General features: G+C 50.6%; 1 protein-coding gene across 1 annotated transcript; it reads right to left on the bottom strand.

Moving 5' to 3' along the window:
• Window positions 1–6235: 6235 nt before the first annotated feature.
• RGMB (repulsive guidance molecule BMP co-receptor b) lies at window positions 6236–26610 on the bottom strand. Its single transcript, XM_040986088.1, has 3 exons — window positions 26384–26610; window positions 20937–21445; window positions 6236–9588 (listed from the first exon to the last, which is right to left on the bottom strand). The coding sequence occupies exons 1-3, from the start codon at window positions 26514–26516 to the stop codon at window positions 8920–8922; spliced, it is 1311 nt and encodes a 436-aa protein (XP_040842022.1). The 5' UTR covers window positions 26517–26610; the 3' UTR covers window positions 6236–8919.
• Between the last annotated feature and the right edge of the window lie 526 nt (window positions 26611–27136).

The raw sequence follows: 27136 nt of genomic DNA, 5'->3' as shown, positions 1-27136 counted from the left end.
CTTGGGAAGCTGCAGTGATGGCTCAGGAAGTGGAGCCCTGGACTCAGCGTGGGAGGCCTGAGTTCCTGACGCTGACTATTGTGGCACTTGAGAAGTGAACCAGAGGGTGGAGCTCTCTCTCTGCCTCTCTCTGTGTCTCTTTCAAAAGTAAAATAGAATTAAACACATTGGGAGCAGCAATCACATGGCTCAACATGCTGATCCTCTACCTTCAGGCACAGGCAGCCCATGTGGGCACCGGTTCATGTCCTGGTGGCTCCACTTCTGACCCAGCTCCCTGGGAAAGCAGCCTGGGGCCTTGGGATCCTGTACTCATGTGGGAGACCAGGAGGAGGCTCCTGGCTTCTGGTTTCAGGCTGGCTCAGCTCTGGCTGTTGCGATCATTTGGGGAGTGAACCAGCTGATGAAGGATCTTTCTTTTTGTCTCTCCTTCTCTGTCAATCTGCCTTTCAAATAAAAATGAATAAATCTTTTAAAAGAGAAAATACATTAATGCATAATAAATACTTAGCAAACACATGAATAGTAATAAATATATCATAAATACATTAAGACGCAAAAAATACATAGTAAACACACGGAGGGCAAATAGAAGTAAACACATTGGAGTGTTTTTCGGAGAGATTTTCCTGTAATAGTCTGTAAGACTTCTTCGTTAGTTCAGACATATTTTCATTTCCCTATTTTTTCTTGGGTGTGTTTTGGATAGTCAGGTTTGTCAGATCCTGGAGCAAATGCAGTATTCATCTACACACAACAGGACATTACGCTGAAAAGGTGACAAAGGGAAAGCTCTCTTGGCTAACGTCTCAGGAGGAAGAGGTTGCAGAAGAGCTACTGAGAAAGTCCCTGTGTTTACACACGCATTCATCAGGCAAGAGCCGCAGGGCACTCGAGCAGATAAGCCGAGGAGAGCTGGGTCCCCAGCCCCGAGGCCCCAGCGCCCGGGGCTCCAAGGACCCACATCCCCGCCTGCGAGCTTAGAAGGGTTAGGCAACACCCCCTCGATCACTTTCACATTCTGCAGGTAGAGTGAAAATAGCTTTCCTTCTCTCAAAGTCAAACAAATCGCCTCCAGTTTTCATTTAGCGACTTATTGCTTGCCTCTTAACCTTGAGTATTTTTAAAAAGACTGATTCTTTATATTCAAAAGACAAACTTACAGAGAGCAGAGACAGAAAAGGATCTTCCAGCTGCTGCTTCACTCGCCAAACGGTCGCCGCGGCCAGAGTCAGACCAGGCTATCCGGCAGCGTCAGCTGAGTCTGCCACACGGGATGCAGGGGTCCTAGCACGTGGGTCACGTTCCTCTGCTTTCACAGACGCGTTAGCAGGGAATGGAGAAAAGGAGCGATCTTTGCACTGTCCACCGGCTTGTGCAAGTTACTTTAAGGTCATGTTGGAACCTACATAACGCCTACTACAAATAAAACGCTTCAAATGAGGTCAGAAGTAGCCTGAAGAAGTAACCTTCTTCGCTCAGCCACCTGAGTCCACTCCCAGATGCATGCTCGCCATCAATTCCCCGTGCCCTCCAGCGAAAGAGCCTAGCTCCTTTCTCTGTAGTCACATGGTCCAGGGAGCCTGGAGTCATCAGGCTTGACCATGCTGATGAATGACAGTCAGGCTTGCCCTGGGGTGCAGCCCTGGGACTGCTGACCCGCCCTCCGCAGGCAGGTTCAGGACGAGCCACAACCCATGCCGGAAGGTTAGGCAGGAGGAACTCTTGTCATGACAAAGGGCACTAAATATCTTCCACTATTCTCTTCTACGTTATGCCAGGGCTTCTGTTTATCATCTGGGATTGTCTAAATCAGTGCTGAAGCTCAAGTCTTTTTTGATGGGCACAGAAAAAAAAATGTTTGAAACCGTTTCAAAATAAATGCAGGTTAAAAGGCACCCTACGCAATGAAAATTCTGTATTTTGTGCTACTTATTCCGGTAGTCAGTTTTTTTCCTCACAAGGGAGAAAAAATGAACAGGTACCCACATGGGATCCCAGCAAACACAAGGTGAGGACTTTAGCCACCAGGCTACCGCACCAAACCCTTACAGACACTCTTACTATGTTCTTTCTGTCTTTCTAAGAGCAACCATGCGATCAGGAGCAGGAGTGAATGTCACACAGAAAACCTTCATAGAGGTCCTCTTGTTGAGTTCCCAGCGGACTCTTCCGATGGCCTGCTGGTCACCTGAGCGGGCGATCTTGGTCCGGCCCAGTGACCTCCGGACCCCTGCAACCTCAGAAGACTTGCTTCTTCTACACGGTGGAACCCAAGGACTGACCACCCAGCCAAGGCCCCTAGACGCACACACCGGGACAGAAATGAATTACACTTGACACATGAAACTGACATTAGTCCATTTTAAAGCATTTCATTTAGTCCTGTAAGCTGAATACAATATTCCTTTTTCTAGACTGTAATTTTGCCTGGCTAAGGGAGTACTCAGCATTCGATCTCTGGTTTTTGATAGCGTGTTCTGTACTTAGTAAGCACTCCATAAATGCTCGTTAAATGATCAAGTCTTCCCTTTTGTGTTGCACTTAGTCTAATTTTCCTGCATGCTGCAATCTCTATTCAAATGCAGTGAGCTATTTTATACATTGAATCCATAATCCCATCCCATGATTGCCAAAGAATGTGGTTCCAATGAGAGGACAGGGTTTGGCACACCCTTGTGAAGTGATTACTAATGCTGGGACTTACACAATCTGGACTGGCATTATACTTCAGCGCATATGTTTAAATAGGTGCTCACACACAAAACAGACTAAACATTCTTTAGTTTTGCCCCCACCAATTCAGACAAAGATGATGACATTAATTTTACAATTACTAAACAAATGCTTCCTACGTAAGGTCATGGAGAGAATATTTATCTTTTTATGACAATGTTCTCGAACGTTTTAGATATTCTGTTCACAAACCATTAAAAGGGTCATTTGTAGTGTTTGCTTATTTATAAAAGAGAGTCGGTTTCATAGGACTGTTTATCCAAACTCTGCTAGCATTTTCTTTCAAGTAGGTGCAATGATTCAATGTGGACCTCACAGGAAGGCCCCACAGTGCTGGCTGGGCGTGGCATCACTCAGGGTGTGGGCTTCGCGTCCAGTTTCCTCCTGTCTCGTAGAAGGGAAACTTCACCGGATGTAGAATCAGCCCAGTTCTAGAATCATCTCCTTCTCTTTCACACAGCTTCCATTGCTGATTTGTGAGTCCATAAATGTCAGGAAACATGATTATCATACTCCTGAAATCGACCGGATTTTCGTAAGGACATCAGTCAGCCTGTTCTGTGTTCTAGTTTCAGCCCCAGTTCTCCTCTCGAGGCATGACCCAGTTGCATTCTTCAATCCCTCCCTCCCTGCTTCTCTCCTTTGCTCACTTACAGGGCCCCACTGTCATTGATGGGAACCAAATAATAAACCAGACAAGATCTCTGCCCTAATGGACTTCACCTGCTAATCGAGGACACAGTCAGTAAACACGTAAACAAGGAATGTTACAAGATAGTGACGAGAAAAATGAAGCTGCTGCAGAAGGCAGCGAAGGAGAGGAATAGTTTAGCCAAAGTGGTTCTCTCAGAGCCTGAAGACAGGGAGAAATTCCATGCCTGCAAAGATCCGGGCCAGACAGTCAGGGAAGGGCGGAGCAGGCTGAAGGGGAGGCATCGCCACCCTGGGAGAAACAAAGGCAGGCGTGGCTGGAACAGAGACAGGGGCTTAGGACGAAAGCTTGCCGTCTCAGGTCACGTCGATCTGCTTTGGGACTGAGAAAACACTCTTCATTTGCCTCTTTAAAAACAATCTCTAACTTGCAGAAATAGAACAGTGGACTTCCGTGTGCTCTTCACTAATTTACCAAACCTCTGTCCTATTTGAGCTCTTAGCCACACACACACACACATTTACACTACTAATAGTATTTTTGTTGAAGCATTGGAGAATAATTATGAAACCTTAATGTTTCTCTGAGTGTATCCCAAAGATATGCAGGTTCTCCAAAAGGGTTCATGGAAAAAAAAATGTAAACTATAAAAATATCACACATGGAGTTCAATTTTTTTTAATCAAAACACTGCTACCTTTTAATTTCATGTTCCCATGAGCATCTGAAAGACCCTCCTGTTCACCTGCATGATTCATAAGAGATTTCACATTGTGTAACACGATTATCTGCTATTGAGTCTGTATCCCCGTTTCACTCATTGCCCTTTGCCGGTCATTTTCTTTTCTCCAGAAGGCTCAATCCAGGATTACCCACTCTTCCTAGAATGGCACAGATCCTCAGGTCTTTTTTTGCTTTATTTATTTATTTATTTATTTATATTTTTACAATATTGATATTCTTAAAAAGAGTATAAGCTGGTGGACTGCTGGTGGACCAGCACAATAGCTTAGTGGCTCAAGTCCTCACTCTGAACGCACTGGGATCCCATATGGGCGCCGGTTCTAATCCCGGTGGCCTCCCTTCCCATCCAGCTCCCTGCCTGTGACCTGGGAATGCAGTCGAGGACGGCCCAAAGCCTTGGGACCCTCACCCATGTGAGAGACCTGGAAGAAGCTCCTGGCTCCTGGCTTGGGATTGGCTCGGCTCCGGCCATTGCGGCCGTGTGGGGAGTGAACCATCGACGGAAGATCTTCCTCTCTGTCTCTCCTCCTCTCTGTATATCTGCCTTTCCAATAAAAATAAATCTTTACTAAAAAAAAAAAAAAGTGTAAACTGATACTTTGGTAGAGGCTCCAGAACGTGCTGATAATGGCTGGGAAGTTTAGCTCAGGGAGGAAAGGAACTTTGGTTGTGTTTCAGCGGCTGCACCCTCCTCTCCCCTCCCCATGGCATGAGGTCTCCTGCTCGTGAAGACGGCCAGGCTGTGGTCCTGATCGGAGCCCAAAGGGGCGTGGACAGACAGGGCAGCAGCAGGAGTGACGGCTGACCAAGGAGTCGCCCTGGAAGTCTGGTGGTCAGTGTCCTGAGAGGTGAGAAGGCGGTGTGATCACGAATGGACAGTGTGTGTATTTGGATCGGAGGAAATCAAATGTTTGCTGGAAGACCTGCTGCACTGGGGACATCTGAGATGTTCACGTGGTGGTGTGAAATAGGTGGTTGGAAACAATTCTGGATTTGGAAGCAACAGGCGAGGGATTGGGGCTGGGAGGCCAAATCTTTCAAATGTTATCACTGGATGTCTGGAATAGCTGTCTTCAGTAAGCAGCTTGTAAGGTACACGGTGACTTGGTAGGTTGTTCAGCCTCAAACCCAAACAGGCACTTCCGATTCTCACAGACTCTCATCTGCCTCCTACAGGTGCTGCTCAGACACCTACGAATGCCAACTGGATATCTTATGTGGGCTTGCATGCTCATCTTATTACCTGGATGGAGGGTCCTCAAAAAAAGCCAGTGGTAAATGGGATTAGGTGCTTTCACTGGTGCAAAAGAATACTATGAAATCCATGCTGAATTTTGTGCAATATGCCTTTTCTAGAAACTTAATATTTTTTTTTTTTATTTGAAAGGCAGATTTAGAGAGAAGGAGAGAGAGAATCTTCCATCTGCTGTTTCACTCCTCAAATCGCCACAACAGCTGGACCTGAGCTGATCTGAAGTCAGGAGCCAGTATCCACGAGACACTTGGCAAGCAAGGATTTACACAAGTTTCCAAAGTCAGAAAAGCCCACCGCCAAGATGATGCTCACCAGTGCAAAGAGGCTGCAGGTTAATGTCTGCAAGGGAACCAAATGCTTACTGGACACAGACCTTTGCAACAGCGACCCAGTCTCGTGGATACTGGCTTCCTTATTCCTTAACACTTAAAATTTATTTATTAACCGAAAGACATCTCCCATCTGCTGGTTCTCTCTCTAGATGGCCACAATAGGAGCCAGGAGCTTCTTGCGCGTCTCCCAGGAGCGCAGTGGGGCCCCAGGACTTGAGTCCTCCAGTGCTTTTTCAGGCCATCAGCAGGGCACTGGCTCTGAAGTGGAGCAGCTGGGACTTGAATCGAGTACATATGGGCTGCTGGATTGACAGGAGGTGGCCACTTCATATCACGAAGCAGGTCCCGAATGCTTAACATTTGAAAAGGGAAAATTCCAGAATGTCTGAGCAGGTGACAGATACAACTGGTCAGCAATGGGGAGGGGTTTCACACACGCCCACTTGCCTTTGGTTCTGCAGCTGTTTCTGCGTCCTTCCAGGGGGTGTCATCGTAATCACAAAGCCAACATTCCACAGCATGGTAGGTAACTTTATTTTTCTAGCATAATAATTTAAAGTCTGTACACACTGCACACTCACTGGTTTACACAGATACTTATCCATATACCTATGGAGCACATCTAAAGGTTTCTTTGCAAAGATTGGACACACTCTGGGGGTTTCCAAACACAACAGAGGACCAAAAAAAAATTTTTTTTTGAGTCTTTTCAAGGCAGCCAACCATGTAGAGCCTATGTGAAAATCAACATCTCCCCCCAACCCCCGAGACCTGTGAATAACTCCGGTCTGAAAATGATGGCCAACCAGCATTTTGAGAATCAACACCTGTAAGCAACATTTTCTCTAGAAACCCCAGAATGGGAGACAATAATCCTTGCCTTTATCTAGAGAAATACAGGTCATTTCTGCATATCAGCTTTGGGGGCCCGTAAACATCTCACGGGGCACTGCTCTTCAAGGGAGAACAGTGAAATACACTGAGGTTACTGTCAGTGATGCTGGTGGCCTGGAAGCCATTCCCGGCTACACTGCATGGCAGAATTCAATTTCATTTCCCCAACCACTTAGCACAGGCTGCTCTACTTTTCCTGAAAAGGACAAAGGGAACCAAATACAATCCAGATACTGTAGACATCTCTATTATTGCTTCATTTTTATACTATCCGCACAGAAACAGTGGTTTAGAAGTATCAACATTTCCCCTCCCTTTTCCTACTCAATGACTAAACAGTTATTTGCTAACAAGAGCTTCTGAACTTGGTCCGCAGCTCTGCAGATGAACCAGGGGAGTCACAGGTCAGGGATGGCGTCCAGGGCCTCGGCCCAGTTTGGGTGAGAAAGGTTGACAGGCTTAGGTTCTAACCCATGGAGCCGAGTCTCTTAACACAGTAAGAAGTCTTCACTACTTCCCCAAATTGCCCAAGGTTCTTCGGTCATAGCTCAGAGGGTAGAATGTCGCATCTCTCTACATACTCACAATGTCCCCTACAGATGGCCCATTCATTCACTACCATCTAGACTATCCAGAATGACAACTTCCTTCACTACCAAGTCTGGGCCTCTGACCCTTGGACATGGCACAAGAATAAAAGCATGATCTTGGCTCACGTGGCTGCAGTTCTTTGTTTTCCTTTTTTGTGCACAGGTAAAGTTGAACTTTGAAGGTACACACCACATCACTTCTTGGAACATGGCATGGAAGCCTAGCTCTGGTTTTGTGTTAAATTGTACATATCCTCACATCAGCCTTCTCAGTTACAGCCCCTGCTGTTGTTCCTCTGGTAACACTCAAGGAGACAAGGAGAGAGCTCCTTGGACTACATGGGGCCACACCAAGCTATGGTGAGCAACCGTCACTCAGCTGAGGCCATGCATGGGATTTCAACCAGCAGACTACTTGGGGGAGCACAACGCTTGGTTACCAACACATCTGATCTAGGGAGCACCCAGGCCAAGGCCACCCTTGGGTCATTAACATCCTGCTCCATTGTACTGTGCAAGGAAGGATGTGTGAGACTGCAGGCCATGCTGCGGAGGGCAGGGCTCCTGTGTTAGGATCTGGGCCTCTGCCACGTGCAGCAGACTCCAGGGCGTGGACTCCTCAGGTGAGGCTGAGGAGGCCTCCCGGGCGTGGAGGCATGGCATCCCATGGCATGCCATGCCTCCCGGGGGTGTGTGCCTCTGGGCTCACACAGCTGAGGAAGCAGAGTTTGATAATAAGCGCTTGCTCACGTAAGAGAAGAAAAGCAAGCCAGGGTTATTACTTTATGGTTTCATGTTTTGTTTAATGTAAATACAGTTAAGAGAGGGAAGGACTACAGTTTAAACGGAGGATAAGAAAAAGTCCCAGAGCTACTGGGGTATAGGAGGGACCTGCTACTTATCTATGAAACTGCCACCATTAGACCTTTTGATCTAACCAAAACAGCAGCTTCCTATGGTTCAACCTCACACAACACCCATGTTCAAATAACACTGGGAGAACTGAGAGTAAAAGGAACTGTTGTCATTCGCCTCTACCTGCTGGAAATGCTGACAGCCCCAAAACAGAGGGAGGGCTTCCTAAATCAGTGTTTAACAGTCAAAAGCACCTGCAGCTGGGGAAGAGGGCAGGCGTGTCAACTGTCTTTTCAGGTGGAGCGAGGGCAGGAGATGGGAATTCGGACACCATGCCGAGGGAGGAGGCAGCGCCACCAGGAGGTGGCCAGTGAAACTGCACACCCCTTGCAGCAAGACTAGCAATGGGAAAGGGCAGGAGGGACCAGAGGCAGGGCAGAGCTGCAAACCACTGTGGGTGCCATCCAGGGGCCTGCTGGGCGTGGTATCTGTGTATATGTTTTCTACATGTTAACCAGGTACACGCATAAATATTTAATATATAAAAAATAAAGTGCTTTCTAACAGGTCCCCAAGCAGGGACATTATAAAACATTTCACAAAACAGCAAAAACAAAATTGATACAATCAGAGACACTACATCCAACACAGGTGAAAACAGCCAAACGCAGTATGTACAATCTGGTGGGGGTGCAAGGAAGGGGAGGAGGGGAGGAGTCATCGGGACGAACATCCTGTCATATACATGGTATATACATATATACTCTTTTTACTCAATATATTATGACAATATATATTTTAAAATTTTGTTATAGACAAAAAAATAAAAGAAAAAATCCAAACAAACATAAAAGACAATCCCTACAAAAACATGATAAGGATCAAGCTTGTGAGTCCCAGACAGACGGGCCAGCTGCCGCCCCCAAGGCGGGTCCCGCTGCCTGGGCTTGGGAAGATGTGCCAGCGTTCCTTGCGCGGGTGCAGCGCCTCCACGTCCTCCAAGGCACTGTGGGCTGCAGCCGTGAAGTTGGCATCCCCGGTGGTGAGCAGGTCGAAGACACAGGACTGGAAGTAGATGTCCTTCACCGGGATCTTCTCCTGGCACTGGGTGCTGGCCGTCTCCAGTGTGTAGCCGGGCCAGGCCTGCACCAGCGAGGTGCGAGGCAGGCTGTGACCCAGGATGGCAGACACCTGGCCCTGTCCATCATCGATGCGTTCACTCAGGGGGCAGCCATTCACACACAGCTGCAGGTCCTGGCTCTCCTCGAAGGACATGGCCAGGTCCTCGGGCATGCGGATGGCCAGGGTCAGGTAGCGACCCAGCTGCCGCACGAACACGGTGGTCCCTATGTAGCGGGCATGCATCTCCACGTAGCGGCCACTTTCGCGCTCCACAATGCGCAGGCTCTTGGCATCGCCGTCCCCGCCGCTCGTGGTGCCGTCCACGAAGGCGGCCGGCAGGTCGTCAGTCACAGCTTGGTACACTTTCTGCTCGGTGCACTCGTGGTGGGCTTTGAAGATGACAGTGATCTGTTGGGGGAAGTGGGGGAACACGGGCAAGGTTTAGTATGACAGGCAGCAAACGGGAAGGGGTTCCCTTTCACTGGGGACCCAGCAGCTCTTGGCTCAAGCCCTCTGGCTCTTGCCTCAGGGATGATGGGGGCTCTAGCGGGGAGGTCACAGGAACTCCCAGATTCAGGGCTAAAATGTCCCCTAACTCCAGGGCACGTGGGTCAGGAGAAAGCTGCCTTCCCTTAAGTGAGAGAACACGGTTGCTGTGGCGAAATGGACACATCTCATGAGGTCTCCTTGACCAACACCGATGAAGTAAGGTACAGACCTGAGGACGAAAGGAGAAGGTTCCCATGCAAACTGTAAGGAGCTTAACTAACAACACGCCTGGGGACCTGGCCGTCCATGAGGGTCGGGGCTGGCATCTAACCCTGGGATCCAGCCCAGAGACCCCGAAGAGGCAGAGCAGAGGAGGGGGTAGGTGCTCCCAACCACGCACCAGATCAGCGCTCTCCAAGTCTCTAGACTGAATGTTTCATATCACACTGCCTAATCCTGGGGCCGGGGAAATCACTTGGCAAGCGCAGCTCCCAAGCCCTGGCAGAGACTGAATACCCCGAGCCTAGTTACAGCCAATGTTTTCCCCAAACAGTGCCACATGGTCTTTCAACTCCTCACAAAGTTGTCCCCAGCCAAGGCTGAAGCCCGCAAACTCAGCATGCGCTTCACGGAGGGAACGATCTCCACGGCTCAGAGTTAAAGTAATCCATCTCCCCGCCTGCAAGACTCTTTCACTGGGACAATTACTGTCAGTGGCTGAGGGGACTTCCTTCTTAAGAAAAACAACAACAACAACAACAAATGAGAGGAGTTAGGGAGAGTGGTTACTCTGGAGGGAGGAGCCCCCCACTCCCAGAGAGAGCCAATCAAAACAGACTCTTGTGAAAAGGCCCAGAAAATACCCCCTCTTCCTCCGCCAAGCCTTCCCCACCACCCCTCAAGTTTATGTCTGACTCTTTCTCCGACTCGGCCAGCGTTTGCTCACACTATTTAATGCCACATGTTCCCAGTGGTGTTACTTGACTGGAATTTTCCAGCCGTTTCATTGTACTTCAGCCAGTTATAAAGCCAGATCCGAAGCAGCTGCACCGAAGCCAACTGGTTAAATTCATATCCGCTTTGTTTGCAGCTGCAAGCCAGACCATGTCCCGGGAAAAGGCTGGGGTCGCTCCCTGCCTAATGACCCCAAGTTGGGACTTGATCTCACCACCAGTCTTCTCACATTTCAACACCTTCCTAACAACCTGAGGACGTGTACCTGAGATGACTGCAGGAAATTTGTTGTGTGTCCAGCCATGGGCCCTGCCAGGGTGGCTGGGGGTTTGCAGCTAGATAGCTAATGGGACTATAAAGCAGATTTATGTGGTGGCTTTAAAGCCAATTTGACAAGTGCTTTTTAAAGGCATGCTGGATCCTCTGGAGGTGAAGATTAATTCAAACGAATTCTGCACCTGAAAAAGTTCAAGGTTAACAGCACAAATGGCTACAGCTTTTGCTTTTTTAATGCAGAATTGGTGTTGTCATTTGCCAGCAGGACACACTCAAAGAGATGCCAGCAACTTCTCTACAACAGCTGAGCAATTTTTTAGTGTTTCTAGACCAGTGAACCTCACATTTAAGTCCATCTGGTCTTACCTGCAAGAACTAAGGTCTTTTCTGTTCGGGAGGTGGGGGGGGGGTAGGAGGCATGTGGTGGGGGAGAATTCCTTTTGTTGGTACAACAAAGCAAAGTCAGTCAATGCCAACTGGGCTTCTAAAGAGGCAAGCCAAGGTGGCTAGCAGACCCAAGCCCGGCTGTGCCTGCCCAGGTCAGCTCTGTGGCTGAGGGACACAGATGCCCACATGGCTGGGAAGCCTCCCAGATGCCCTGCACACTGTTGCCCTCTGCTGTGGCTGGGACGCCCACCTGGACGAGCCCAGATTCTGCTCTGGTGTCAGACAAGATTGTTGTCTGGGCGATGTTCTCCATGCAATGATCCGGAGGGGTACTTCTCTCGCTGCTTCCCTGGGGGTGCACTAGTTCTCCCACAGACCAGCAGGCTGGGGGTGATGACTGCACCCCAGGCATGCATGCATGTGGGTTTCTGGGGTTTCCTTCACAGTCTGGGGACAGAGGGACTGGGGAGTCCGAGCCAACGTCCACGGGGGACATGCTGGGTAACGCCTCACGTGACTTCAGGCCTGCAATCTGTCTCATCCTTCAAGACCATGAGAGTGGGGCTCTTAGCAAAGAACCAGCCAGGAAGGGAAAGAAACCATGTTCAGATTGTCTTACTCCTCAAAACTGACTCAACCGTTACTTCAGAATATTCACAATATTCAGCACTCTAGCACGGAACTGAAAAAGAGCCCGGTTCTGTCCCTTCCCTTTCTCCCTCTGAACTGATCCATCTGCTCTAATAAGTCAATTTGGCACATCTGTTCCATGCCACACCATTTATTATTGATGGATGGCATTTCTGTGCATTTAGAACATCAATGCCTTCTGTTAAACCTCCCCCAGTGCCTCTCAACCCCCACCTAAGGCAACTACTCCAGTTCTCTTCATCCATTTTTAATGTTTCACTCTGTGGTATCTTTACTGGCCACACAAGGTCTATTAGGAGGAGAAAGATAGCAGCTACAAATCAACCTCCCGACAAGCGAGGTCAACAAGAACCAGGCAGGCTTGCTGCCAAACACCAAACTCCAGAGGCACCTGCTTCTCCTGCCCACTAGGACAGAGAAGGAAATCGATTCAATTAGAGAGAGGCCGGTCCCAAGAAGCCGAGACACACGGAGGTGCTTTGCCCAGGCATGGCAGCCACACAACAGTGCTGCACGCAGACCGTGCATAGGTCGCTGGGGAGCAGAGGTTCATCAGGAGCAGTGCAGGCGCGGCCAGGTGCAGGCGTGGCCAGGGCAGGGCCTTCCCGCACTTCCAGGTGCAAGCATGCACACCTCTTGGTTTAGGTTGGGCTCCAGGAAACACAATGGAAACTGTCACACTTTTGATGCGGGCTTGTTTACAATTCCGCTTGGGTCGCCTTAAATTCAAATGATCTTCCTTCACACACTAAGCTGAGAGAGGACTATTCCATCACAGCCTCCAGGTGCCACTTCTGGCTCCGAGAGCAGGAGACCGAGAAGGAAGGGCAGCCGGGAAGCAGCTCTCATCTCGAAGACCCACGCTTCAAAGGAAAACAACCACAACCACAACAACACAAACACACCCCTTTGCCATTCCGAAACTTCTCAGATTTGACCTGACAGCTGATTGTCTGTGCTAGGGCACCTTGAGTGGGCCAACCCTGGTCCCACCCATCCTTCCCTGCAGGAGCAGAGCTGCCCTACCCAGGCAGGGAGGGCAGGGGGGCAGGGCAGGGGACAGGGTCTTCTGGTGACAGAGAATCTAAGGGAACTATGTGCCCTCCCCCTTTTGAGGAGTATGGGAAAACAAGAACATTCATTAAAATTAACTTTCTGTCTGAATGATTTCAGGCAAAATCCAAGTGGGCTTTTATCTCTGCCATATTTTAGCCAAAAAACTGGACTGGGATACACTTTCATATCATTGACAACTTTCCTTAGCAAAAAAAAAAAAAAAAAAAAAATTAGGGGAGTAAAGCTGTTAAGAAAAGCCAGTCCTACAGTCAGTTCATGGGAATGTTGAGATGTCAGGTTCAGTGGACACTCGGCCTACGGATCACACTACTTCACCGACAGGAAACTGCATGCAGGACATGTACAATTCCAGCAGTCTGGTAGGCAGCTTTTTGAGCTAGGACAAGAAACCAACAGCAAGACAGGCACGTGTGTTCACAGGGTGAATACCGGCTCAAAATCCTGACTCCACACTCACTGCAGGGCTGGAAATCCTCAACCTCCAAATGATTCCAAACTGCTGTCTACCTGTCTCGCTGTGCTCCAGGGGCACTCACAGGGCCAAGGAATGGCCAGGCAGCAGACTGCCCAGGGAAAGAAAGATGTGCAGGATCAGGACTGCCTTGGCTCCAAGTGGGGCCTTGGCAGCGGCTGGGGAAAGAAGAAACGCAAATGGAGGGGGGCGGGAGCCCCCCCCCCCACGGCCGGCTGCCAGCCAGCCCTGGTGGTCCAGGGGAGCGCGGAGCTCAGTGCTGGCACGAGCTGCAGGGGTCAAGGGGAGCCGGCCAGCAGCTGATGACGTGGGGCAGTGCTGGGCATGGAGAGTCATCTCCACACCTGAACACGAGGGCAGGCCGTCAGGGCTAAGTGGGTGCTGGGAGGGGGGAAGCGATCCGCTTCCTGCTGCAGAGTGCAGCTTCGCCATGGCTGTGCTGAGGGCACACGACGAAGCCTAGAGTCACAGGCCGCCTCACCAGTGCCCGCGAGGACTGCCCCCTTGGCTGGCTCCTGCCTTCGCATGTCCAGAGAGTGACTGTTTCTAAAAGGAAAGCTAGGCTTGTGTGCCTGGGTGGGCAGCCTCAGTACGTCAGACCAAAGTCTGCTCCAGACCTCCGCTTTCAGTGGGGGCAAGAGGCAGGGCCCCTGCCCCGGGCTGTGGTGCGACCCTGGGCAAACGCTTTGCGTTTCAGTGTAGCACAGCTGTTGCCCAGACTGACAGGGTTTAGGAAATCACTGCCCCTTTGATCGCCACCCCCCCTTTGGGGAGGTGAGCGAAACAGTAAAAGGTCTGGCAGGTCCTTGCTATGCACTCACACCCTGTCACGTCTCGGTTCAATTTCAAGTCCCTGAGGCTTAAAAGGAAAAGAAAGAATAAAGGCCCCCGAGGACTGGGGAGGAGGGTGGTGAGAAGCCGTGTGCTTCAAGGGGCTGGCTAACTGAACGCCAGAACAATCTCCTTCTGTCTGCACACTGCTCGGGCAGGAGACGGGCGGCCGTCAGCGCCACAGACGCACATGTGTGCACATCTGTGCGACCACACACACACGCACGCACAAAAGTGAAGTTTAAAGCCACAGTGAAATGCTGTCCTATCAATTCTAATCCACAGTACACATGTTCTGTTCCTAACTGAACAACCACCCTCTTCCACCCTAACCACGGAACAGACCCAATGATTTTTTTTGGGGGGGGGCGGAGGGGCTGGTTTGCAGCTTCCAACTCTTACAGTAACCAGAGTACTGGAGCCTTCTGCCACAGAACCAGTTTGTCCTGAAATTCTTTCTGGAACCGACAGCACTAGGTTTCTGCCTGGCCAAAGTCTGTTATCTCGCGTGCAGGCTCACTATTCTTGGGTAGTTAATCACCCACTGGAGAGCAGGGCGCTGTGAACAGCCCTAACGCTGCCCCACCCATGCGAGCACAACACTCGGAGGAGCAGAACTCCTGCTGAGCACACAGACACGACCCAGCCTGGGTGCCGGGGCTCCCCACGGCCCACCTACGCCGGGCCACGGACCGCTTCGGTTGGCATTCGCTGGGGCCAATTCACAAAACGTGCCAACCACCCAGAGCTTGTTTCTCTTCTCACCCCTTCCCCTGGAAATGTTGACTCAAAAGAAAATTTAACAGGGGAGAGAAAGAGAGAGAGCGATTTGGAAGTGTGACAGAAAAACAAGTTCTAACTCTCAGCTGTGGATCAGACTTGGCCTTGTGCCTCTGGTTTAAACTACGGAGGAGGAAGAGTGGATTTGTTTTAAAGGGGCAGCGGCCCACGGCTGCCAGGCCTGGAGTTGGTGTCACGTACAAATGGTGGCTTCTGAAGGTGGTTTCCTCTTCCCAAACCACGTGTGGCTGGGCCGGGGGGGCGCGCTGAAGGAGAGCAGAGAGATGGCACTGGACTGTGTACCCAGGGCACTCTCATGTGCACACAACTCCACACAAGTGTGCCTGGTGGGTACACCAGGGTGTGAAGGAAGAGCAAGGAGGGCCCGCCCCTTTCCAGAACCATCTTTCACACAGAGGCTGAGCAGGAGCCAAACACTGCTGCTCCCTACCCCCACCCCTGCTTTTCCTTTCCCACATGAAGCAAACCCGTCACTCCTGTGCCTCAGACCTTATAATCCAGTACAAACTAGAGCCATGAGGGAAACAGGCCAAGGGCCAGCGAAAAGCCAGCCACCTGGATGACGGCTGGCTTCTAAAACCTCCCCTTTCGGTATTGCTTCTACAACAGGCGAATCCAGGGGGAGAATAAACATGGCTGACACATGCTTTTGGCAGAGTTCTCTTGATGAACTGGGGGTCCTGACAAATGCATTTCAGCACCGAGCTGGTCAGTGGGAGAATCAGATTCTAAGTACAGGCCTTTGGTCTGCAAGCAGAGATGAGCAACCTCTGCACAGTGGGAGCCAGGGTCCCGGGCCCCGCTGGGCTGCGTGACAGTGAGCAAACACGCAGGCGGGAGAACGAGAGCAGGAGGTTGTGCCAAATCCCAGGAGTAAAAAGAGTGACTTGCGAGCCAAGGCGGAGAGGGCTGTGCCCCGGGTGCTATTACGGGACAGGCCTTTGCAGCAGCCCATCCCTTTGGCCCACTCTCTTGGCCCCTGGCCCTTGCCTCAACTTGCTAAGCAGCATCACTTAGAAGCACCTCATGCATGCTGTTCCCTGCTGGTCTACAAAGAAACCCTAAACGCACAAAATGCCTGGGCTACTACACACCACCCCCACGCTCTCTCCCTGGCTGCTGCAGACTGCAAGGACCCGCAGAGGCTGCAGCCACCTCATCGCACCCTCCCGTTCTCCATCCCGTCCCCCCCAATAGGGGCTCCTTTGATCCTTCAAGCTCCAGGGTAGTGCTTTTTGCAACACACATCCTAGCTGAGGAGTATCTGCTCCAGCTGCAGACTTCTGGTTTCCAAGCTGTTTCACCTAGTCTGAGAACTTTTTGTTCTGTGTGTGCAGGAAGGAAGATTAAGATAAGGGGCCAGTCTCTTGAAAGAACTGGAAAGAACTATCTGTACAACGTTTAGCCAGAAGGAAAAGGCCAGCTTGGAAATCGTGAGCAGTGACAATGTACCTGCAAAAACAGATCTGTGTGCCAAGGAAGGAAAGACCCTTCTGTCTGCCCAAAGAACATGCCTGTCTGTCACAGAGCTGTCCACACGCCCAGCACACAGCCCTGCTAGCAGAAACGAAGGCCACCTTTAGCAGACACCCCGAGGACAAGAAGATGAGCGCCTTGTGGTCCCAGGAGCTCAGGGAGGATGTGGAAACCCTTAACGGGTTACAGAAACGTGGCTTCTGACAAACGTAGAGGGTCTTTGGTCAAGAGAGGCTAGATTTCAAACTCTGATCCGGAGATACACTTGAAAGGACAGCTAAAGAGAGAGTCTTCCTGGCTCAGACATGCCCGACTCCGCTTCTGCCAGCAGCACAGAGGACAAGCGAGGCTGTGTCCGTGCTGCTGTGCGATGGGAGCCATGCGCTTCCTACGATGGAAGGCCTCGGTGTGAGGCCGTGCTAGCCAAGGAGCAATCACAGCTAAGTCTCCCACATGTCTAATGTCACCCATTCATGGAAATTTTCAGGAACTCACAGGAAAGCAGGTCTGGAATGGGTTATAGAATGATCATAAAATTTTAAACACACACCTGGGGATACTTCCAAACTTCATGACACATAGAATTAAGTTTATATTTTGAAATAGAAAAAATCTGAAAGCTAAGTTTTTGTGTGTGTGTTTGTTTTTAAATTTTTTTTTCTGCAACCTTTTTGAAGACCTTCCTGTAAGCAGGATTTCCATTTTTTTAGGGGGGGGGGGAGAAGGGATATCAAAATAAACTTATTTATTTTTTTTAATGAGCAAGAACGTGCTTGGCCACTCCCTAATATTTAGTCCACAGTTGCTGAGTAGCTGGACTGGGCCAGGGTAAAGCCGGGGAGGCGATCCAGGCCTCCCCCCACACACAGGCCATCCCTGCCGCCTCCCAGGGTCCACACTGGCTGGAAGTTTGAGGCTCGAAGCTCAGTACTGGGCCGAGGAGCCCCAATATGGATGCAGGTGTCCTACACCTGCCACAATCAACCAGCTTTTAATCTCATTTTCTACAAATTTTGCCCAGTACCCTTACTTTTGTAATTGATGGGCAAGGCTTCCCTCTGTGCCTGGGCAGGTGCTAGCACTGCTCATGCCAGCGCTAAGAGCTGCTGGCTTTTACAGAGAGGGCATGGAAGGCTCCTGAACCAGGCCCCAGTCACCTGGAAAGGCAGAAAGGGCCTTCCAATTTCCAACATACAAACTGCCACAAACTGAACCACCTGCTACTCATGTGAGGCAGAACACCCAGAACAGGACTTGTTGTCACCCCCAATCTCCTGCCTGCTTTTTATTTTGTTTTACTGAGACTGAAACGTGAGACCGTTACAGTGGTGGAGAGGAATAAGATTACAGCACAACTGCAGCTGTTTCCTCAGCAAAGACACGCCAGTCAGTAATGAAAAAAAAAATCTTACTGAAGACACTGCTGTTTGGGTATGTAATAATGAATTTCTGATTTTCTTTGAAAAGGAATGATCTCAAAAAGCATTTGAGAATTGGTGATTTTAACAAATGCTCTTAGGAACCCACGTGGTACGTGTCCAGGCCTTCCAAGTAAGGGAGTGAATGCTGAAGCTCCTTGGGAGCCCAGGGCATGGCCTGCCTGCTCCCTCAACATGAATGCTGCCTCTTCCTCCTTGGCAGAGCTACCTCTGCCCTTCTCAGCCTGCCCCTCACTGCCCTCTGCCCTAGCACCTGCATGCCTGCAGCCACCTCTCCCAGACACAGGTGGGGGAAGATGGCCCCGAGCTGAAGTGGATCTGGGCCCTGCGTGTGAAGTGTGCCAGAACGCCTGTGGCCCCTTCATTTACACAGCCACCTGCAAGGCAGCTGGCTGCGACGACTCTCCCACAGAGAGGGGGTGTGATGGGCTGAGGGCTCACCAGCTCCACCTGCTGAGCCACCACAGGGCCTGGTGCGTGCAGTTGATGTCCTTTTCTTTTAAATGCAACCACCACCATGCTGCTTGTCTTTAAGTCTTGCTGGGCACATGGGTCACTGGCAATGCCCGGCCTCAGGGAGCAGAGGCCTGGCACTGTTGGGTCACTGGGCCATATCTGTGCGTGCAACTAAGTACTCAAGCAAAGCTGGGGCTCATTCTCTCTCTCTCTCTCTCTCACACACACACACACACAAACACACGTCACAAGTGTCTCTTTTTTTTTAAAAAGCATCAGGCAGATCACAAGAAACATGAATCAGATCTTCTTGGAGCCTATTTTAGAACTATTTCTGGCCACCTATTGTGTCCATTTTATTTTCTCCAGCACAGGTCATACCTGTGTGGACACTGGCCATCAGCAGTCACCTTTCAGACACTTCGAGGGCTCTGGAGACAGTTATGGACAGGAGGAAAAACATCCAACAGCTCTGAGAGGCCTGGAAGCCGGAGAGTAATTTGTTGCTGAACAGCATGGTCACCAGATGTGGGGAAATACTTTCCAATAGTGCAATTAGACACACCCAGCATTCTCACTGTCCACTTGGATTTATGTCAGAGAACTGCCACCCTTCCCCCTGCCCCCTCCACCCCCAACAACCCCAAGCCGAGCCTCTCCTTTTTTGGAGTGAGTAACATCTTTGCTCCTAACCAAAATGAGGATGAAAACAACACTGCGCTTTTCATTTGCTAGAAACAATGATGGAGTTGATATCACAAACGAAATGACCTTAAGTTAGCGCGTACTTCTACTTACATAATATTGAGCTTCATAAAGTTACGGGTTACCCCTGGAAGATCTTTGCCATAAGGAGCACAACATACACAACTTAGAAGACACACAACTTAGAAGAGTTGCGTAACCGAAGCAACGCGAGACAGGGTGGAAGGCATGAGGAAGTACCCAGCGTTTCCTGATTGATCTCTACAGTCTCTCTGGCAGTTTGCTCTTCCAAGTACTCCACTATCTGCTCAACTGATGAAAAGTTTCTTCATTCCCATCAGCACCGCCTTGTGGAATGTCCTGTTCTCCAGTGTGAGGCATCCTGGGACTGAAGCAGTGGTGAACTGGAGGCCATTTCCTTATAGCTTTGCAATTAACGGCTGTATTAATGACATAAGTTAATGCGATAACTGACAGCCAGTATGTCAACTGTGACATCATTTGCATACTTATAGAAGCCGGAAGAAGAAAAAAAAATCTTCCTTTTGGGATGAAGAATTTGCGAAGGCCAAAGGCAAGCGTGGGTGCTCACTGGGAGTTCAAGTGTCAACACTGTGGAATTCCCCTGGAGGCCTGGACCAGGGCTACAGCACTCGTCCCTCCCAGCCCTGACTTCTAATCTCAGATCTGTGACACCCAGGGGTGCCTCTGCCTATCTCCTAAGGTGCTGTAAAATTCTGTCCACCGAATGCCAAGTAAAACAATTTAGCAGTCACGTCCACAAAATATGCCACTCATGATTGCTATTTGGAATAAAAAAGGATAGTCTTAAGTTTTCCAAAAGCTTGATCTTTGTCAGTTATGTTTTGGTCTGAACCAAGTCAGGAGCAGAAGTAGTAACTAAATAGACAGGATGAGAGGGTCTATGTGAGTGATCCTGTGGGTCGTGAAGATGCGGAAGGAAGGACCCATCCTATCTAAGTTGGTCTTAACTTTTACTTACTAAGGACTGAATTAGCACTGACTGGCAACTGGGGACCCAGCTGACAGCTGCTCTCCTGGACTTGACCTCCAAGATTCTCTGCAAGGTAGCTGCATGGACCACAGACACTGCAAACAGACAGGGTAAGCTTAACTCGGCCAGCTATTCTCCTGGGCTCACATAGCACACTTCTGTACTACATCCAATTCTCAACGTCCTTGGTCACCAAGAGGTTGGTAAGGAAAACAACCATTGTGAGCTTGCCACTGGGAAGCTGGCTTCTAGCCAGGTCATTTTACGACAGCTTCCAAATCTCCCATAAAATACGTTTCCTGATGGGTCCTGCCTCAGGCCTCACAGCGTTCTTCACTCAGAACACCCACTTCAGTGGACTCATAATCTAAGCATGGATTTCTTCAAGAGCCACGCAGGCACGCATGTCAGAGGAAAGACCTCACTGCCAAGAGCGCATCTCTCCCCACACTGGAAAGGCCAGCCTTCCTTCCCTGGAGAGCTCAACTCCACTTCAAGCCACTGCTCATTTAGATTAGATTCACATTTTACATTCCAGAGAAATTCCTTGCTACGTAATTTTGACTCAGTCTTTCTTTGCTGTTAATTGCTTTTCAAGAAGAAAAATGTAAAATCTGCTCGTTTCTTTTTAAGGAGGCCTTTTATGCCCCATTTCAGAGGTGGAACAATCGACCACCTGAGAGTGACGAGCAGGGAGAGGGTCAGAAGAGAAAGAAAGTGTACTTGCCTTGTTGGTAGCAGTGGCACTGGATCCAGGGACCACGGGCACATTTGTCACTTGGACAGAAAGGTAATTATTGTCTATGAGGGGCCAGGCCCCTTCCACCTTGCACGTCTGGAAGTGATCCTTGAACGTTCTAAGGTGCGGGTCTCCGAACAAGCCACAGAAAAGGTAGCTGGGGGGACTCTGCTCTCCTCCCCTGTGTTCTCGGGGCCCTGTGTGGCTGTGATAGCTGCAGGGGTCGTGGGTCACTTCAGGGTTGGTGGAGGACGTGGGTCCATCCTTGGAGCAGTTCCTCTGGCTCATGAGGTCACTGATGCCCAACACGGCCGAGTGGTACACCAGGTTGCCGCGGCAGGCTTTCGAAGTCCGCTGCGTGCAGGCAGCATAGGCACGCAGGGCCTTGCAAAACTCAGAGTCAAAGCCGTCAGCGGCAGAGTTCAGGTGCGAAGTCAGGGAGACAAAGTCCGTGGTGCATTTCTGGATCCGACATGGGGCTGGCTGTTGGCAGTCACCTGTGGGAAAGGAGAGCAGGGGGACATGTGAACTCTGCAGAACTTCCTGAGCGACACGAGAAAGCGACATTCTCCTCTGGGAACTGCATGTTCCAGTCCGTGGAGCTCCTATTTTAAGAATCCTTCAGAGAAAGAGGGCTGCATCCCGCTCCCAGGGCTCTCTCAAACTAAGCCACTGGGAGGAAAAAGGGCACGTGGCTAATTAGAACCTGAACATGTGCGAGAGTGTGAGCTAACAGAAACTGAGTCCAGCCTAAGGACAAAGGACTAGAAAACATTTTTAATCAAGTTGGCTAACCTGTTTGTAAATTCTTTAAGAACAGTTCTGCTTTGACACCAAATCAAAGACATGAACTTGGTTCTGATTTTGAGGAATGCATGAGCAACGTGCTTGAGAAAGCACTGCTGAAAGCATTCCACGCACCAAACCCTGCAAGGGTGTCGTCCCAAACTACAGCATGACTTCAAGTCGCCAGCTGCCCTGATCCTAGCACAGCCACAGGGTGAGAACAGTGACAGAAAATCCAGGTACCGAGTTCTTCCACTTCTCCTGAGATGTGGCTACTGATAAATCGTATATATACACAGACACAACTTCCTGATTTCTTACCAGGGAAATCTTTGTTCAAAAAATTAAAGTGATCCAAGAATCCACAGCCTCTCCATAAGCATGTTTCTGCTACCTTACGACTCCAACTTCCGGAAGAGACCTCGGGTTCAAGGAGCCTAGATCAGAAAGGCAGTGAGCAGAGCACCCCGCGGCCCTGCTGCACAGACAGGCGATTCCACACGCATGTGCAGGAGCACAGGGAAGTGCAGAGTCCTCTAGAGGACCTGTGAACCCCAGTTGCTCTTTAATTCATGCAAACATAATGAAGTAAGTAAAAACCCAAGTGCTACTGCCTTATGTTTAAGAACAATCTGTTTCCAAGAGATTGACATATATATATATATATATATATATATATATATAAAATTTTGCCACTTGTTTCTCAAGCAACTTATGAAACCTCTGAGAGCGCGCGCGCACACACACACCCCCCAGAACTTGGCAGCACCAGGTCAGTCATGTGATGGTCTGTCCCCAAAAGCGGGAATGGACTTAGTGAGGAGAAGAGCAGTTTTCTTGAGTGAATCTGTAACTGTAAAGAAATGAACCATCATGTGTGTGTGTATGTTTGTGTGTGTGTGAGAGAGACTCCTAACGGGCCTCCGTGTGACTGTGTGTGTGTGAGTGTGTGCGTGTGAGAGAGACTCCTAACGGGCCTCCGTGTGACTGTGTGTGAGTGTGAGAGAGACTCCTAACGGGCCTCCTTGTGACTGTGAGTGAGTGTGAGATTCCTTCCGGGCCTCCCAGCGAGCAGTGTGGAATGTGTTACCAGTTGCATTCATACCTCACCTGCAAGTGAGGCTGCTGTGCTATGAGCTTTGTGATTCTCTTCCAGGTAACACACATCTTACAGTTTGCATTCTGGACGAGGAAAATAGGGAGGAATTGGAGGGTCAGGATTACTGGTGAATATGTAACGTTTTGAAAATGTGGGAACAGTAAACTTTAGGCTAACAGTAAGATCAAGACTTGATCACCTGATCAAGACTTATCAGTTACGAATCCTTGATATCATGCTGCAAACTTGGTAGCAAACCGCTCTTAAAGCAGAAATAAATAAACAGCTTGCAGGATGTGCACCTGGCTTTGGTGGGCGATGACAACCTCTGATGATAACTGTGTCATCACCTGTAAATTCCAGGGAGGAAGAACATCTTGTAAATCTAGACTTTAGGCCGAATAAAGGCTTAAATAATATTTTATATCTGGAGCTATGGCTTTAGAGCAATCACTGGGCCATCTTGTCTTGTTTAGGACAAAGCAGACAGAAGCAGCTCCAACAGGTAGAGTCCTCCCTCAGAACAAACCAGTGAGTCTGGCTACTTTTACTCAAAAGCAAAACATAACACAAACCAACCAACCGACCAAAACCCCCTACCAAGCCCTGAAGCCATCCTACAGGTGGGAAAAAGCAAGGCAAAGGACTCTGAAAGACCTTGTCCTTCCTGCGTCTTACACACACACACACACACACACACACACACACACACACACAGTGTGTTTGCAGTGTGGAACCCTGGCTTCTAGGACTGGCCCTACCTTCCTGCAAATGCCTGACTCCAACAGTACGTGGCATTTGAAGAAGAAGAAAAAAGACTGAATTAACTATCATAATCATCATTATTTTCTTTAAGTCACAGCAAACAGAGAACCAGGAAATAAAAGTCAGGGTTAAGATCACAGAGTAACGAAGAGCTGAGACCACAAACAGGACGGCGCGAGAAGTTTCCGCTAAACCTGCAGTGCCTATTTGTTCTTTTTTTTATGGTCTATAAAATCTACCCGGGCATACATTTACTTGTAATTATTTCAAATAGTCATAAAATATCAAAAGTCAGAACAGCGTGGAAATGCAGACCTGAGTGTTCAGAGGGGAAGACAAGCAATACTGAGGCCCTCCAACCCCTCTGCCTCTCTCTGCCTTTGGCATAGCAGGGAAATGCTGGTGACTTTGAAAACAAATCTCACACAAAACCCAACTCCTGGGTTCTTTTGTTCTCGGCGAGGTTTCACACGCTGGGAGGGAGGAGGAGGAGGGCCAAGTGGACAGAGTGCAGTTTGGGTCAGCATTTTCAGCCCGTGGCAGGCTCCTGTGGAGTGACTAATTTGTAGCATACACCCAGAAAGATGCAGGCTTCACGAATTTATAATGGCAAAGCACACACACTGGCCCTTCTAGGTGGTAAAATCAGCCTCTGGTTGGGATGCCAACACAATGCAGCCAAGTGTATGAGTAAGCAACTCCCAGCCTGCATCTCCACGGAAGAACTGCAGAGGTCTGCTTCTCAGAAAAAAAACCGAAAGTGCGTGTGTGTGTGCGCGTGCGTGTGTGTGCATGCGTGGGGGAGAGCGAGTCAATAACAGCCACCCCCAAAGGCAGAATTCAGATTACTCTAGTGTGTGTGTGTGATCACCCACACCCTGTGGGATGGCTCTGTCAGTTACTGGAAGTGGTGGAGGATTTGTGCATCTAGAGCTTTCATTTCTTCATCATTTTTTAATGAATCAGACGTCAAGGCCTCACCATCCGAGACAGCTTTCCCTAACGCTGGCGGATCTGCAGCACAGTCCTGAGTTTATAAGAAAAGAAACGAGATCTGCTCCAGCTGAATGAAGTGAAATGCAGAGCCATATGGGGCGCTGCGGCCAATGACATGGATCCAGACACGAAGCATATGGGGGCCCATCTGCAGCCGGCCCTGGCTGGGCCCCCTGCATTTCAATAGCAACCACTCTTCAAAGAGATCTCTTCAAGGAGCCCCTCTCTGCTGGGAACACACCAATTGCTCCCTTGTCTCCAACAGGTGGTCCACAGAAATCTGCCAGTGCCACCAGTGGGGGGTCGGGGTCAGGGCTGCCGGAGGAAGGGCACATCAGCATATTCTCCAACTAAGGCACTACCCAACCTTCCCAGCAGCATCTTGGGCCTTTCCTAAGACCTTCCCAAGGATCATATTCCCACCTCCTTGCAGGACCCCAAGGCCAGTCAAGTACCAAGAACAACACCCAGCCTAAGAGAGAGAGAGCGAGCGAGAGAGAGAGAGAGAGAGAGAGAGAGAGAGAGAGAGAGAGTGTGTGTGTGTGTTCGCGCGCATGGTGCACAGATCCACCAAGCACCTCAACAACCACTTCACAACCAGTACAGTTAGTTGGACTCCAGAGGACATGAGACTGTTCTAAATGTTATATTTTGACATGCCCAGAAAACTTTTCCTTGCAAAAAGCCTGCAAGGCTGATGTTACTGTAAGGCCCTAAGGGTTGCTCACTTGAAGGCTAAACCATTCTAAAACCTCCTATTCCCCCGGGGAATATGACTCCCCCCCACCAAGTGACATTGCTAAAATGCAGCTATTACATCACAACGCAAAGTTACGAAAAGTAAATGAAGTCGTCTCCCTTAAATGCCACATTTTTTCCATTACTGGAAAGACCTCCCTGGTTTGCTGCGCGGCTGGCAGGACTTAATACATAAATAAAAATTACTCCCACAGGGTCGGGCGGCTTTTAAAAATTCACGGTTCTCCAACCCAGAGCGTTGTGACTGCTGTCATATTAAGGCAGGCTGGGGGGGAAAACGCCTTGAAGGGAAAGACGCTTCTATTGCTCTTGCTGTTCTTCTCAAAGCGTCCTTCTTCATTTGGTTTCGGCATATTATATGTGTATATAAAAATCATCTTAAAAATTCATTTGGTCCAAACTCCTAAAAAAAGGCATGCGTATATTAAAAAAAAAAAGGGGGGGGGGTGATCTGGATATCCAGGAAACGGTTTAAAACTTAGGTAGCCAACACAGGTCGGGAGCAAGGCCCCAAGCGGCTGCAGGCGAGCTTGTGAGGAACACGTCTCCCACGCCCGGCCATGCCGGCTGAGAAGCAGCCATTCCACGTCCCAAATTTTAAGCTCCTCCGGGATCCAGCTGCCGGTTTGCAAGCTCGGGTGCAATCTTCTCTCCCTCCTCGGGTGCGATTTCTCTGCCTCGCCCCGACCTCCCTCCCCCACACCCTAGAAACAGCACAAGGCTCTCCCAGTCTCCCTTCCCGGGCAGCGGCGGAAACCTGATCCCCAGCCTGACTTTTCAGTAAACACCGACGCGGGGAGAGCAATGAAAGCCTTGGAAACCCGGGGGTCCCAGGCGACCAGCAGCAGCAGCAGCAGCAGCAGCAGCAGCAGCAGCAGCGCAGGCCCCAGCTCCGCTCCCGACACTCCGCGGGCACGTTCCTGCCCCAGGTGCGCGCCCCGGAGGCGGCCACGCCACGCCACGCCGCCCCTCCCGACCCAGGCGGGGAACAAAGCCCGTAGCCCGGGCCCGGCCTCGCTCGCGTCCTTACCTGCGTGGAGCAGCCCGAGGCTGAGCAGCAGCAGCAGCAGCAGCAGCGCCGGGGGCGGCGGCGGCGGGCAGGGCCGGGGTTGGCGGCGCTGCTCGGCGGCGGGGGCGCAGGAACGTGCTGCTCTCAAGCCCATGCCCGTCCATGCAGATCTCGGGGGCGCCGTGGCGGGTCCGGGCCCGTGGCTGCGGCATGGGCTGGAGGGAGCTTCTCGCTTCCTCTTCTTCCTCCTTCAGGCCAGCGACCGAGAAGGGCCGCCGCCACCACCGCCGCAGCGAACGGCGCGCCGCGGGCGGAGCGAGTCGGCGGCGGCGGCAACGGGGCGTAGCGGCATCGCGGAGGACGGAGGCGGGCGAGGGAGGGAAGAAGGGACCGAGGAGAAGACAGAAAGAGACCGTGAGCGAACGGGCCCCCCGGCCCCCGGCCCGCGCGGGCTCAGCGGGCGTTGGACCGCGGAGGAACGGGGTACCCGGCGCCTGGCGGACAGCCGGCGGGCGGCCGGAGGGACCTCTGCTCGGCGGCCGCGGCGGTCAATCAATCTCAGCTTCGCACTGACGCCCCGCCCCGTCCCGCAGCTCGCCAATCCAAGCAGCCCCCGCCCGGACCACGCCCCCTTCCTCGCCTTCCCATTGGCTGCAGGCGAGAGTCTCTCTGCGCCCCGCCAGCCACTCGCAGGGGCCCGCCCCGTCTTCCTCCCGCCTCCCGGCGGCTCGGGGCGATTCGAGTTCCGCGTCCGCCACCCGCGCGTCCCTCCGG

This window comes from Ochotona curzoniae, unplaced genomic scaffold (assembly GCF_017591425.1).
Source record: "Ochotona curzoniae isolate NIBS_2020 unplaced genomic scaffold, NIBS_Ocur_1.0 contig_4501, whole genome shotgun sequence".
NCBI classification, from domain to species: domain Eukaryota; kingdom Metazoa; phylum Chordata; class Mammalia; order Lagomorpha; family Ochotonidae; genus Ochotona; species Ochotona curzoniae.
Note: the sequence above shows the minus strand (reverse complement) of the source record. Positions and strands in the feature narration are given on the sequence as shown.

Coding starts and splice junctions, on each gene's coding strand:
- RGMB (XM_040986088.1), bottom strand. CDS start 26,516: ATGGGCTTGAGAGCAGCACGTTCCTGCGCCCCCGCCGCCGAGCAGCGC. Junction 21,446..26,383: donor CCTCGGGCTGCTCCACGCAG/GTAAGGACGCGA, acceptor CCTTTCCCACAG/GTGACTGCCAACAGCCAGCC. Junction 9,589..20,936: donor GTGCCACTGCTACCAACAAG/GCAAGTACACTT, acceptor TTCCCCCAACAG/ATCACTGTCATCTTCAAAGC.